The 14904-nt window shown below is 39.4% G+C and overlaps 1 protein-coding gene across 1 annotated transcript in view; it reads right to left on the bottom strand.

The window, feature by feature from the left end:
- Positions 1 to 14904, bottom strand: part of LOC123969497 (complement C3-like) — a 36232-nt gene that overhangs the window by 6907 nt on the left and 14421 nt on the right. Inside the window, exons 23-39 of the mRNA XM_046046956.1 lie at positions 14489 to 14552; positions 14302 to 14391; positions 13931 to 14137; positions 10709 to 10784; positions 9226 to 9385; positions 9003 to 9098; positions 8085 to 8235; positions 7559 to 7638; positions 5439 to 5516; positions 5142 to 5297; positions 4904 to 4966; positions 4081 to 4162; positions 3924 to 3972; positions 2583 to 2673; positions 2368 to 2457; positions 2179 to 2281; positions 1912 to 2001 (exon numbers count right to left, since the gene is read on the bottom strand). Of these exons, the coding sequence (XP_045902912.1) occupies positions 1912 to 2001; positions 2179 to 2281; positions 2368 to 2457; positions 2583 to 2673; positions 3924 to 3972; positions 4081 to 4162; positions 4904 to 4966; positions 5142 to 5297; positions 5439 to 5516; positions 7559 to 7638; positions 8085 to 8235; positions 9003 to 9098; positions 9226 to 9385; positions 10709 to 10784; positions 13931 to 14137; positions 14302 to 14391; positions 14489 to 14552 (1726 nt within the window). The remainder of the gene's footprint in view (positions 1 to 1911; positions 2002 to 2178; positions 2282 to 2367; positions 2458 to 2582; positions 2674 to 3923; positions 3973 to 4080; positions 4163 to 4903; positions 4967 to 5141; positions 5298 to 5438; positions 5517 to 7558; positions 7639 to 8084; positions 8236 to 9002; positions 9099 to 9225; positions 9386 to 10708; positions 10785 to 13930; positions 14138 to 14301; positions 14392 to 14488; positions 14553 to 14904) is intronic.

Genomic DNA, 14904 nt, shown 5'->3' on the forward strand with positions numbered 1-14904 from the left:
AAAAAAAAAAAAAAAGGTTTTAACACTTTTACAAAATATATTACGACAGAAGAATAAATATGAGAAAGATAGGGGAAAAAAAATACAAGATTTCATATAATTAATTATAATACACATAGAATATTATTCCATTTATTATTATATTCATCCAATTTATTTTTGCTTTCTGCTATTATCTTTTCCAAAAGAAGATGAGACCTTATGACATTCTTAAAGTGATCTAAACACAAGCTTGATGAGTTGATAGTTAGAGCTAACTTAGGACTATATGATCTAAAATCAAAATCAAGCATAGTGTTAGTTCAGGCAGGCAACAAAGTCAAGCTCAGCTCACAATCCCAGCACATCAGCTGATAGCAGCCATCTTAAAGCCAGCCACATCAGCTGACAGCTCTGATTCCTCTTAGCATTCATTGGCAAATTCCATACAAGGGGCCTTATTTAGGCTGCTATAGCCTGCCTGCTTTTGCTGCTTCCTCTGCAATTAGCTTGTAACTCGCCGCCAACCCAGCTCCTCCTTTCAGGCCATATTTGATTAATCATGTCACTCTGTATTAATGCCTGCTATGTTCTGTACCCTATGGGAGAGGTCACTAATAGGCGGACCGCAGACCCAGCAGCTGTCCTCTCCGGACCACTGACCTACAGCCGATTTATTATTGAGACTTACTACCTCGTGACAGAGCGTTTCTATTTTAACCCGCGCAGCTTTTCTAGCATTTACTGTACTGGTTTAGAGGAACAGGAAACTCACTGACCAATTGCATCTGCTCCAATCGTCTCATGTGACGCTGCTCAGCCAATTAAATCTGTGCATTCCGATGCTTGCGAGTCGAGTCCGCGAGATTCACCAGAGACGTTTTGGAAACACACACGAATTGAGGAGACGAAAGGGAAAAGAGATTTCACATGGCTTTTAATCAAGAATGTACAGAGTTTTACATGTACATTCCTCCCACGGGCAGTTCAAAACCAGATTATCTCATAGATCTCCAATGCTAGCTGGCAGGACAAGCTAGAGCTCATATTTCTCACTGAACAAGAGAAAGTAGGAAATTGGTAGCTCTATAAGAGGGAATAAAAGAGAAGAGGAGGCATTACAGCTCTTCGTTATCGTACTGAATGATAATGCAAGTTAGTCGTTTTGATGTTCCGGACCTTTGGTTCGGGAAATTTTCTCTAACTGGACCTCTTTGAATTCTAATTGAATACCCCTGCCCTATGGGGTCCTTACTGCTGCTCCCTGCCTCAGGATTTCCACGTAGGCACTTGGAAGGGCAGAGAGGTCTGCTCTCCCTGCATTATGGTTTTCCATGTAGGCACATTGAAGGGCCAGAACAGAGCCATACCGCCAATCTTAACTTACTGTGGCGCAAATATCAGTCATGCGGAGTCACGTGACAACACACATGGTAGTATGTTTTTAAGTGGAAAGTACATGAACACACATAGTGGGGGAAATATTAATAGGATTAAACACCAAAACACCAAAATTACTGACAGGAAAATTATGTTTGTTTGAGGATGTGAATTTCGGTTTCAGTTACTTTTCGAATAAACCATCCAGCCCTACGCTAGCTAATAACTTCGTAAGATGGAATAAATGTACATTCACCAGCAAATTCGGTTTGGAAAGTATCAAATTCATGGCTACATCACCCCTCACTCCTCCTCAGCTCCACTCTCCCATGCAAATACGGTCACTTATGGTTCCAAAAAAACAAGATGGAAAGGGCCAAAGTGCCAAACTCATCCACTTCTTTTATATAGTTTATGATCGTTACACCCTGTCAGAGCTAGTAGCATGGCCTCTTTATCTTGTTTGATCTTCTCTCCGCTTTAGGTGCCCCAGCTTTATTGTTGTAGATAGTTTAGAGTTCACAGATTAGGTCTTCAGTTCAACTTTCTTACCTTCAGCACATGTGCATTCATCACCTCTACAGAGCCGCAGTAGCTTCCCAGCTTTTCTCTCTGGGTGGTAGAATTTCACACAGTGTTTTCCTGAAACAGGAAAGACAGATACATTTTGTGCTAATTGCAGTAATCTACATCGAAAAACATAAAAAAAATGTTATAATGTCTGCTTTTCCACCATGTTATCTACAAATATTGACAGCAAAGACAAAATAATGAAGCTCATGGAGGCAGCATATGTTTCTAAATGTCTCTGAGACTCACGTTCATAGTATTCATAGACAGAGACAGCTGCTGGCTGTAAGACGCCCACTTTCATCTTCTGATGGACCCTAAAACTGATCTCCTCTGGTCGTGTGTGAGAAACCTGTGGAGAGATGTAAAGCAAAGGTGAGACAAAGATGAATAAGGAAAGGCTAAGGCAGAAAGAAAAAATAGAGTTAAGAGACTTACCTTGTCCAGGTAGATGATGAGTGAGCCTCTTTCTGACAGGACTGTGTTCATCTCATATTTTGCAATAGTGCGGGCACGTCCTTTGGACAGCTACACACACACACACACACAGTCAGACAATTCTCTAAACCATAAAACACATTATGTTTGTCCTAAGCATAACATCTGACTGTTGACCTTTATGTGGGTATGTGTGTATCTGTAAAGGGTCTTACTAAGTCCAGGTCATTTGTGTTAGCAGTAAAGCCAGTTAGCAAGCCAATATCCAAGATTGACATGGTTGCATCTCGCACCTTGTCCTTATACCTGTACATGAAAGGACAGAATATTTAAATAAAAGCATATACAAAATGTAAAGAAAGAAAGAAAGTAAATCTATTCATCAAATCATCTAGCAAGCATCTAGCAGCAACCAACTGATAACCTTTTCCCTCACCCTCCCATTCAAAGCGTTTAGGAAGACCTACGGTAGCGGCCACTGGTTGAAGTAGCTTATAGAGTTTTTGTAAGATTTAGAACAGCTTATTAGCTGAGCTAAGTGAACTGTTTCAGAAATAAAACCAAGTACTAACTTGTCAATAAGCCCCAATCAGGCTGTGATAGGTAGGTTCAAGAAAAGTGACTTTGACAAGCAACTTTATGCACACAGCTGCATAAATGGCACCCGAGCTTCTCCCAACTCTGTCTTGTAGAAGTGCCGGTACCGGTGAGTACCTGGTCCAGTTTGAGTAATAGTAGCCGCTAAATGCCCTCTCTAGAGCCAGTATTTGGTTTGTCTGTTCATTGTAGAACCAAGGTGCTATAATCCACGGATAGGGTGGGCCGGGTCATAAAAATGAACATTCTGATTAACAGCGGATGAGGTGCGGGTGGGTGAAATAGGGTGAAGCGTCTTTCCATTTGCAAACAGCAGCTTAACTTCATTGATTATTTAAATCTCCTGATCAGGGTCTAAAGTTAATTAATATTCTGTGTTTTTCTACACATCCAAATGGTCACACACACAACCCAGGGTCATACAGCGAATCTGTTTGCAGTAAAACAGCCACCCTGATTAATCCTAAAAATATGTAATCCTCTGCCCTGTCACGTTCACTCACTACAGTTTTTAGTTTTGTTGCCTAAATATCCCATGATATTTGTTGTGACCTTGCTGTGTGCGTGGAAACTTTTAAAATTACTTACAGCAGCATCTCTCATCGTTAAAGTAAATAAATAATAATATAACAGTAAAATAAACACTTAGGTGGATGATGACCCAGGCATCACCACCATGGAAGGACCACTCTCTGTAGATATAAAGCGCACTCTGTGGTAATCAAAACAATTCTTATTTTCCAATATCCCCCAAAATCTTAAACTTAAATTACTTCACCACCATATTTTGATTTTAAAGAAATGTGAAATGCCGAGAAAATCAGGGACAAAGAGGACAGAACAAATTAAAATGATGACCATAACAGAAAGGGGAAGAAGTGAAGTAATGAAGGGCCCATATCTGGTAAGAAAATGTTCTGTAAAAGCCATATTAATGTAATGCTCTTAATTGTACTTACAAAACCTCTATTCTCAGTTTGTATATCTTCTCATCCTCGTCCAGTTTCTCTAGAGGAACAAAACAATTTTTTGTTGTTTTAGTTTATTTGTTTTTCTCATAAAAGGAATATATTTGGAAGGAAGATGGTCAGACAGCAAATAACGAAACAAAAGTACCTGGCAGGAGCTGCACTGTCATGTTAAACTTCTGACAGTCACTCTCCTTTTCTTTAGGCAGAGCGTAATACAGCGACACCATCTGTCACATAGATAAAAGTGCACGATAATGTGAAATAGGTAAATAGGCATCTATCTCAATAGTCCACTCAAGGTAAAAAAAAAAATACAACAACAACAAACAAAAGATTATGAAGTAAAAATATATTTAACTTATAATAAGACTAATAATAATAATCTTTATTTGTAGAGCACTTTTCAAAAACAATTACAAAGTGCTTTAACAAGTGTAAAGACAATAATACCCAAGAGACAATAATACAAAAACAATACAAGATAAAAGCATTAAAACATTGAAAAGACTAAAATACACGTTTAAGATAAATATAAAATTAGTAAAATACAATAAAATAAAAGTCAAATAAGATCGGGAAAGGCTCTCCTATAAAAGTATGTTTTAAGAAGGGACTTAAAAGAGTTCACTGACTCAGCCGACCTGATTTCCTCGGGCAGGCTGTCCCAGAGCCTCGGGGCCCTGACAGCAAACGCTCTGTCCCCTTTAGTTTTCAGTCGAGACTCTGGAACAGACAACAGACCTCTGCCCGAGGATCTCAAGGTACGTGCTGGTGCGTATGGGACTAAAAGGTCAGAAATATAACAAGGCGAGAGGCCATGAAGAGCTTTAAAAGTGATCAATAGAATTTTAAAGTCAATTCTAAAACATACTGGGAGCCTGTGTAATGAAGCTAAAATAGGAGTAATGTGGTCATATTTCTTTGTTCTGGTTAAAAGCCTGGCAGCTGAGTTCTGGACAGTAACTTACTGTCAGTGTTGCTTCTCCTGTGCCTGTGGCAGTCACTGTTACATTCTGGTTTATATCATTGATCTGTGGGAATTTAAATATGAACATAAACACACACACACACACACACACACACACACACACACACACACACGGATCAGCAGAAGAAACATATGGAATGAAACAGGTGATCGAGAACAGATGATAATATTAATGAGCCACTGTGAGTTTGTTTATGTTGGTGAGGGTGTGTTCTCACTTTAGATGTTCTCGTGGCATAGTGGTTGTCCCTGTTGAAGTTGTACTTGTCAGGTTTTGACCTGCCTGGCAACAAGATGTCCACATTCAGATCATACTCTGGTTCTTTAGCACTGGCCCAGTACTCGGCTATAGCCTGGTACACTATTATAGTAGCCTGGAGAGAGAAAAACATAGAGGGAAAACGAGATGTAGAAGAAATGGGCTACAAACCAAGATTAAATAAAAAGATGCAACTTCACCGAAAACATATGGAGTTACATAACTTTATTAATATGCAGAGAGGGGTCTGAATTACCTGAGTTGATCCAAAGCTTCCGCCCACCTCCTGCTGTTGGCTGAACCATCTGACAACAGGCCTGGCTTCTTCAAAGGCCTTTATTAACAGAGGGCAAGTATATAGTTAAAATGTTCTGTGGTTGCATTTGATTTTAAAATATCTTTAGTTAAAATACAAAGAAGTCCTGATTCTTAACAGTTATACTGTACTTTACATGTGGATCTACTACCTGCTAGTTTTCAAAGGCTACCTGATACAAGCACCTAATTACAAATGACATCATGTTTGTTTTTGTCACATTTGTATTATTATTATTCTGTTATTATGCAGTGAAGGATGTTAAATCATCCTAGGGCTGCAGTTAACAATGATTTTGGTATTTGAAGCTTCTATAGATTATTTCAACGATTCATCGATGCATCGTTTAATAAGTACTACAGGAGCTGACAACAATTATGGCACCCGATGTTGGTTTCCAAACCACTTTTATCAAGAAAACACACGAGAAATGTGAAACGGAAAATAAGCGATCCTGCACACGAAACAGCTGTTGTTTGTTTTTATAAAGATGGCAATTATAAAGGCAAAGAATACTAGATTTATTCATTTAGCTGATGCTTTTATCCAAAGTGACTTACAATTGCTATACATGTCAGAGGTCGCACACCTCTGGAGCAACTAGGGGTTAAGTGTCTTGCTCAGGGACACAATGGTGGATGGGTCACAGTGGGGAATATGGTTGAAAGGATGGATTATTAGCACAGGCAGGTAGCAGAGATTGAACTCCCCTGCAGCTCTCTCTGTAGCTCAGACAAAGGTGCAGCTCCCTGACACCCAGTTAACTCATGACTGTGAGATTACAACTCACGGCCCAAAAAGGAGAACAAACGCACGTGTGCACATTTTCCCTGGACTACAGCTTACTTTGGCTAGCCTTCAACTCAACAATCAATCATGATTTCAGTTAAAAATTAATTAAGTTGCTGTTACTGTTACCTTGTCTGTGGTCCGCTGGCAGAACACCGGCTGCTTTCTGATAAGGCACCGTAAAGTTTCGTTTTATGGTGGACGGACGGTAACATTACAGAGTTGTTGTTTTCTTTAGCATGAAATAATAACATACTTTGGACACTTTCTTCTTTGTCCCTCTCTCCACTTTGCAAACAGCTCCATCATAATCACGTCGTGTTCACAGCATAAACGCGATGTGCAACAGTAATAAATGTCCGTGCAAAACACTGTGCTGTATAGTTACATGGATTAAACAAAGCAGCGATGCAAAGAATTTGTGTCGAAGCATTTTATTAATCGATTTTATCGATTTAATCAATGAATTGTTTCAGCCCTAAATCATTCATAGTGTCATTTACACTGAGTCCCCACCACATTTTGAAATGGCTGATTTTGTCCCCATGACTTTTGTTAAAAGCATTTGTTAAAAATGTTATGAAAAATTGCTTGCACCAAGAAATGTTAAATATATGAAAATACTCTGAGAAAGGTTTATTTGCACAATAAGAAAACATGCAAAGCAATTTAAATATAGAAGAAACAAATGTGCATTGTAAAGTAAAAGGCTGCTGATTACTGCATTATATTCTATTGTATTTTTCTATTTATGAATTGTCACCTGCCAGCTGAACAGACATTTCCACCCTAAATTGGAGCAGAAAATGTCTATAGAATGCAGGAAATTAAGTTTTTAACCTAAATCTTCAATTAAATTTCAGCATTTCATATTTCTTCAAAATAGTGTTAAAAATCTTCTCATCTTGTTTGTCAGGTCTCATGTCGCAATTGTATTGTCATGCCCCTAATGTGAGCCCTTATGTCCCCACCACTTTTCAATACAAAGTGATGCCCTTGAAATCAGTCCCTTGTTTTCAAGTTCAAGTCATTGGAACTCTTGTAACCAAAGGCTGCCTATAGGGGTAGAAAAAGTGCCTTCAAATATCTAAATACAATCATAAAGTGTTGTGGAAAGTGATCACCAGTAATATAAAAAAAAAGGTCCATGTTGGGTAAATGAGCCAAACAACTTGACAGTGCAAAGAGACACAAACTTTTTACCTTTTAGTGAGGTAGCATTCATGATGCATGACATCCTTATGAGAAACACACTAGTGGGACATGCTCACCTTGGCCTTGACCAGAGCCAAAAGAGCGTAACCTGTGGCCTCCAGTGTGTGTCCATCAGGTACCGGCCAGTGGGACAGCTCTGAGGAAGACACAAACAAATAGCTTTTTGTTTTATGATGCTGTCCCCGGAATGATTTTAATTCACTTAATAATTTCTCAATCCCTAAAATATTTATTAGGGATTGAGAAATTATTAGTGAATTAAAATCATTCATCTCACAGAAGTGTAATAAAAAATAATAAAAAAGTAAATTGGATATGGATATTTGAGAGATTAAAAACATCTGATATTTGGTGAGAAAATCAGATATTGTTCACACTTTAAAGATGAAAACAACATTTTCAGTTCTGGTAAAAAAATCTATATAAATGAGACACATAATTACATTGAACATATCATTGGCATTTCTGTACTGAGCTGAAAGTCCTCCCATAATATCGACCTTATATGTGTAATACTTTTGATCTATACGTGTAGACTCTGTTTCTGAATATTAGTTTAAGACAATTGCTGTGTGACGACACCTGAGGAAGCAAACTTGTAGAGGACCTCCTGGTTCAGTTTGTTTTCATTGGCCAGGGCATAAGATGTCATGGCAACAGCATATGGGTTGGTGAGGCTTTGCAGATGCCTCTCCAGGTAGGCCACTGCTTTGTCTATACTGCCTGGCAGACTCTGGAAAGAAAGGAAGGACAAGGAGGATAAGGGGAGAGCAGGAAGATATTGACAGACAGAGAGATTTTTCTACAATCATAAAAGCTGTGAAATTGGTCAGATAACTTTAACCCACAACTTTAAAAAAAATCACTTCTGTTCAGGAAAGTCATATGATTCTGGCATGATAGCTGAGACTGAGATTGTAATGCAGAGCTCACTGTTACCTAACAACATACAGGTTATGTTTGAGAATGCCTTTCATGCCGCCCATGACTAGCACATTTACTGTGTGGTATTTCCTGACTGTGTGGAAGGTATTAGTTGTTTTAAGCTAATTAGCGTCTCTGTCCTGCTGTTTTTTGTGTTTGGAGGACTCTGGCAACCTAGCAAACATTACTCAAAATAGTGTTACATTTGCTATTTTCACCGTTTAGTAACCATCCCAAAAGCCAGAGAGATGTTAAAACATACTGTCTGAAATTTTTAAACAAATATAACTACTAACATAAGTAAAGCTAGGCCAAGTTATATAGTGTCAGAATAGAATACGTCTGGAGTAACATTTTTCCTAACCAAATTTATAATTCAAGGACTAACTACAACACTTCAACACAGTACCCGTTTAACCCAACTCGTGGAGCTAATGTTAAATTTTAGCTACAGTTGAAAAAATCTGCCGGAGACGGGTGGCTAGAAATGCAAGCCAGCTTTTGTCTACCTCTGTCTGAATTGATGGACCCCTTTCATAGATTAGAGAAAACCTTTTATGGTGGTGAGGTACTCACATTAACAGTGGCAGAACACAGTGTGCGTGACTCCTGCATGGCAATGAGGCAGAAGGCTGTCATGGAGGCGTCTGAATCTGTGCCTTGCACACCACCCTAAACATACACACAAACACGATGTTATTTATATAGTAATATGATAGATAATGACGTGCAATTGTGTTTATCTTGATAAGATCAAGATGAAGATGTGTATATATGTTCATGAAATCAGTGCACGCACACGCATTGCATTACTGTACACACGTCCAGCTTCTCTAAACATGCCGTCAGGTTGCTGTGTGTTGAGAATCAGAAACTTGACAGCCTCACAGATGAGGTGGCTTGGCACTGCCACCAGACTGTTGGCCATGGCAAACACCTTGGCAACATAGGCCGTCAGCCTTAGAGAGGAGAGGACAGTAATTACATCGTAATTTATTTGCACATGAAATATACCCATCTTCCTCATATTCAGAATCTTAGTTAAAGCAACATTATGTAAGATGTGTTTTTTTGTGTGATTTGGTGCCCTTTTTGCGCCCTGTTTCAGACACTATATTCAACACTTATAATTACATTATAATCAAGTACTGACAAGTCACCAACTTTGATAACACAGCCAAACATCAAGCAAGTGCCACAACACAAGGCGGAAGAATATCACTTACTAGTCTGACTGTGTAAATTACACGGAAAGACTGCTATCTCTTTGTCTGTCTCGTAGCCTTTTATGTCACGAAGCTCTTGCCAATGTCCAGAAGCCTTTTGCTCAGTAGGTCACTCTCTTTGTCTCTTCTTAGCTTCCCCTGTAAATGTCGTCTTCCGTCTATTCGCCTCTGCCATTGGTAACTTTATGTCCTTAGAGGCTTCTGAGCACAGTAATGTTGCATGCTTACCCGGCTGCGGCCCAGCTCTCCACCAGCAGCAGCATAATGTTGCTTGAAACTTGGATGGTAAGCTAGCCAACAAAGCTAGACAGCCAGCGACGCAGAAGCACTTACAGTAACATTACTGATGTCTGAATGTGTTATCTAGTAAGTTTGCTTTCATCAGTTTGAGATTTATAGCTAGTGGCTAAACGTCTGTCTATGAAACCTCTGTCTGATTTCGCTTGACAACTTTGCTAACAACCAAAACATCAAGCGAGTGCAACAACACGACATAGCAAAGCAGCTAATAAATTATTATTTATTAGTCCAACAGATAGAAGGCCAGCTTGCATCCTTTCAGCTCTTTTAGCTCTCGCCAATGAGTGAAAGCCAGTCCGATGTTTATACTTGTCCGGTTGCTTGCTTGTCACTCTCCCTTTTTCTCTATCTCTGACATCTTCTTCTGTCTCATGGCAGCCTTCGTTATAACATAATTGTGGTCATAAAATATCCCGTTGCACTTCGTGCAAAGAATAGGGGTTTCCTGGTGTCATAGCAAAATTCCCACCCTGGTTTTCTCCATTTGGCCATCTAGTCATCCCCCAGAGTAAGTGGCCCTATGTTTCCCTCCCTCTCTGCCTGAAGCTGATGTGTTGTGCTAAACACTGGTGGTGGTTGAGATGAGTTACAGCCATAGTGGTAACGAGAGAGACTCCATTCACCCTATTATAACTCAGTGTAGCATCAAAATGATTTTTAAGGTGTTATTTTAAGATAAAAATTCTACATAATGTTGCTTAAAAGGAGGATGTGCAAACATTTATGTATGAGTTCATGGATGTTTGGATGCCCTACCAGGTGCTGCTGATGCTATCTTTAAACACAGCAAAAGACCCATCATTTTTACGGTAGGCAAGCTGGTTCTGGTAGCCTGGACAAAAAAAAAACAAAACACATAACTTTTTAAAATGGTATTAAATAATAGGCCTGCAAGATATGAGGAAAATCTGCAATGTGCGATAACTGCTTAATATTGCGATCACAATGTGATGGGATAAATAAACAAGTATTGAAGGGCGCATATTAGCTGCCTGGTTGTTTTTAAATTCAATACAGGTTTTGAATTGAATTAAATATAACTTAATGTTGTCGCAAGAGCATCAACAGTAAACTTTGCAACACCAAAATAGTATGTGGTAAACTTAGCTAAACAAAATACGGACAGAGAGCTTTTGTTATTGCTTGTTTTTATCATTTCGCTATTGACTGTGGACAGAACAGATTAAAATATTCCTTCCTCCAGGTTTACATGTTTGTGTTCGTTGTACTGGTATATTGATTAAGAATTGGAGGGTTTTATTGCACCTACTTACAGTAGTTATTGTCACCTTGGAGTTGACCTCACCTTCACTTCACTGTCTCCACAGCGGCCTCCCTGCTCTGCTGACTTCTGTGTGTGCGCCGTAGACAGTATAAAAAAGGTGTGCGGGTGCATGTAGGAGTCGACACAGAGAGCATATGGCAGAGGCAGCAGCCTGATATTAAACACTACAGTCTTTAGTAGAGCCCGACCAATTAATCAGTATGGCATTTTGACAGCTGATTAATGGCGATTAAAAAAAGAATCGGAGTCGGGTGATCCTTCTCTCTTGTCATAAATAGGCCTGTCATGATAACTACTTTTTGTTGGATGATATATTATCCGATAAATAATTGTGATAAACGATATTATTGTTGTTGTAACACCATTTTATGCCACATATATAATGATATAAAAGCACATTAATGCAAGTACACCCTTTCTAAGACCAAGTGAATTTTCGCACAACCAAAACAACCTCCACCTCTGTGCAGCTTCAAATTCCACTGAAAGCGTTTCAGAAGAGAAGCGTTTTGCCTGCATGATTTTGTAGACTTGTTCATGACTCCTGAGAGTAAAATGGATCCTTTTTTTGTTTGTGTTATATGTGTTTATTGTTGATATACGATCAAGAGTACACAGGGAATTTTATTGTATCCGTGGAGCAGAGAGAAGCTTTCAAATGTGTAATGTTAGGCTACGTTCAGGCCTTAATCTCAATTCCGATTCTTTTCCCAGATCTGATTTTTGTTTTTGTTTGACAGTTCACATAGTTTAAATGTGGCCCACATCAGACTCTACTGCGAACTGTCCGCTGTCTGAAAGTGACCCGCATGCGCAGCAGAATAACGCGATGTCACGCAGCACACTGTTGCAGGCTACTGCAGTAAACAAGGAGCAAGATCGCTCCAGTTAGCTCGCAGGAGACTTCCGTTTTTCATCGCCCCCTCACGGGTCACATTTCTCCCGAATTATGACAAGTGTTCACAACTTTCTCTTATTTTCTTTACGGTTTCTGGCGCTGTACGACACAACTGCCCCACAACTGCCCCCCCCCCCCCCCCCCCCCCCCCCCCCCCCCCCCCCCCCCCCCCCCCCCCCCCCCCCTCTCTCCCCCTCTCTCTCTCCACTCTGTCCGCTCGGACATGTAGCATGCACGTAACTCAGAAGAGACCTCCGGTCCGGTGGATTTCAGGTATAAGAAAGGGAATTTCGAGGTACGAAAGGAAGAGAGCCACATGTTTAATTATGGCTTTTTGTGGAGCTTTTTCGTTCAGCACGGCTCCGTCTACAGTAGAACAGCTGAGTGTCCAGACTCAGGTGGCATTTAAAAAGATCTGATCTTCCGATCACATATGGAAGTGGCCCAATTCCATGTGAAAAAAAGATCAGATCTGAGTCACTTATGGGTAAAAAAATTGGATTGGGGTCACATTGGCCTGCAGTCTGAACGTAGCCTTAGTTTCAAACATTTCCTCTGGGTCACTTTGGTTGAAAATGGTTTCTTGTAGCTTTGGATTGAATTAAAAGAGGGCTGGTAAAGGGATAAACTAGATGTGAATGTAAATGTAGATGTAAAAATTTCCATTGTGGCAGATTATGTGTAAGGTAATAACTACTGCACAATATATATATATATTATATAATAATATAATATTTTTTGCCTATGTAGAAGTGTCCTGTTTATCATAATGTATTATAATATTTATAATGACATGAATAATAATATATATTGTATTATTATTAGTAGTAGTAGTAGTAGTAGTAGTAGTAGTAGTTTTTTATTGTTGTTTTTAGTTTCTGTTTGGCAGGCCCACACAATACATACACTATTTCCTTCAATGTTTATTAGTAGTACTCTATAGTTTATAAGGGATCTTTAAATCTTTTTTTTTTGTTTTACATTACAACATTTGACTGTTATTTATCTTTAATATATTTTGTTGTACTTTTGTTCAGCCTTCTGTTATGTTATCTTGGTGAGGTTTCACAACATAAGAAATGTTAGGGATAATCTTTGTTTATGTTATGTGTAAGAATAGTGACCAATGTATCGGCATATCGGATTTTAAAATCCTCAAATATCGAAATCCTATATCTTGTCGGGCTCTAGTCTTTAGCCTCAGGGCCCGTTTAATACTGGTGCCCATTCCCTCCCTGCGTTACCTATAACCTACCTACGTAACACATACTACGTATCTGCTGCACACGGCCACACATGAGAGAGGACAACAAAATGTTGACTGCATCAGCAGCTGCTGTGCAGGTTAACTCCGACTGTCGTTGAAAACATAAATGAGCGTTTGTTTACTTGCCAAAGTTGTGGTAGTCGATTAACATAATCATTTACGTCCCGCTGGCTGCCATCACGTTAATTACTAACATTGGCTGCAAACAGGTTACAGGTTTATTATTGATTTGAGTCTGGGGGTGTGTTGACTCACAGTAGTTTATAGGCTGTGATTAGTTGTCACAGTGCACATTACATGGTTGTGCTCTGTAAGTGAAAAACAGGTTACAGTTACAGAATTCCTATAGCTAGATAGCTATGCAGTGTTATAAGTAGCCTGGATTGAACGCAGCAGGTGATACAACACTCATTATAACCACAAGAGACTTGAGACTTGACTTGGACTTTAGCTCAGAGACTTGTGAGCATCTCTGATATACGAGTAAGATAAGATTTCAGGTATCTGTGCCTGTGTGTGTGTGCCTACCTGTCTTAATGTGTTGGAGGGCTTCGCCTCGTTTCTGGAATCCCACAATTTCCCACTGGTTGGTTTTGTCCAAATATGTGGTTGCAATGACAGGCAGGGTCATGCTGGCCATGTTCTGCTCTCCACAGCCTCCGGGCTGTTGGATCATACTACCCATAGAGGTCCCTTTAATGGCGTTCTCCACCAATACAGATACTTGTTCTCTCCCTGCATGCACATACATTATAAACCAATGGGAAGAAACAACTGAACAAACATGCAAACATCCCCCACAACTAGAGCAGCGGTCATTCCCCAATAAGAACAATAGAGTTCGTTGTTAGGACACTCTATCAGATACACATACAGAAACATGCCCAACTGTATCTTACCTGTCACAGAGATCTGTGTGCTAGTAGGCGTGTTTGGAACCAAATCTTTCTTAGGAATTGCACTGTTGATAATTTGTTGTTGTTTACCATCTAAACAGTGGGCAGGTTGGAGGATCAGTTAGCCAGTGATAAAAACATAATATTTCTAAATTGCTATATAATGTAGCTATTTAATGGGGACACTCACCTACACCATTTTTAGTGGGGTCTAGAGTTACAATGTGAGGTGATTTAACCAGTACACCTTCAGGCTGGAAAAACAGCAGATAGGACAAACATTAGTAATATATACTGGTGTAACAAAATACAACATGTAATATTATATCTTGGTCTATTTTTTTCTTTTTCACAGTTCATTTTGGCTACTACTGATCAGATGCGGAAAAGCTCTGTGTCTTTTTTAAAGATTGTAGACAAACAATGTTTTTGTTGTTTAATATGAAGGACTAGTTGAATATGACCGGATTTCTTGGGATTTCAAGCAAGTGGCTACATACAACATCCCAGCTTAAGATCAGTCGTAAAGTTACAGGCCTGAGATGAAATGCAAAGTTTAAACAGAGAACTTTTTATTGCAACATTTTACTACAGTAAGTTAATAAG

The sequence above is a fragment of the Micropterus dolomieu genome, linkage group LG04 (assembly GCF_021292245.1).
Source record: "Micropterus dolomieu isolate WLL.071019.BEF.003 ecotype Adirondacks linkage group LG04, ASM2129224v1, whole genome shotgun sequence".
Taxonomy (NCBI): domain Eukaryota; kingdom Metazoa; phylum Chordata; class Actinopteri; order Centrarchiformes; family Centrarchidae; genus Micropterus; species Micropterus dolomieu.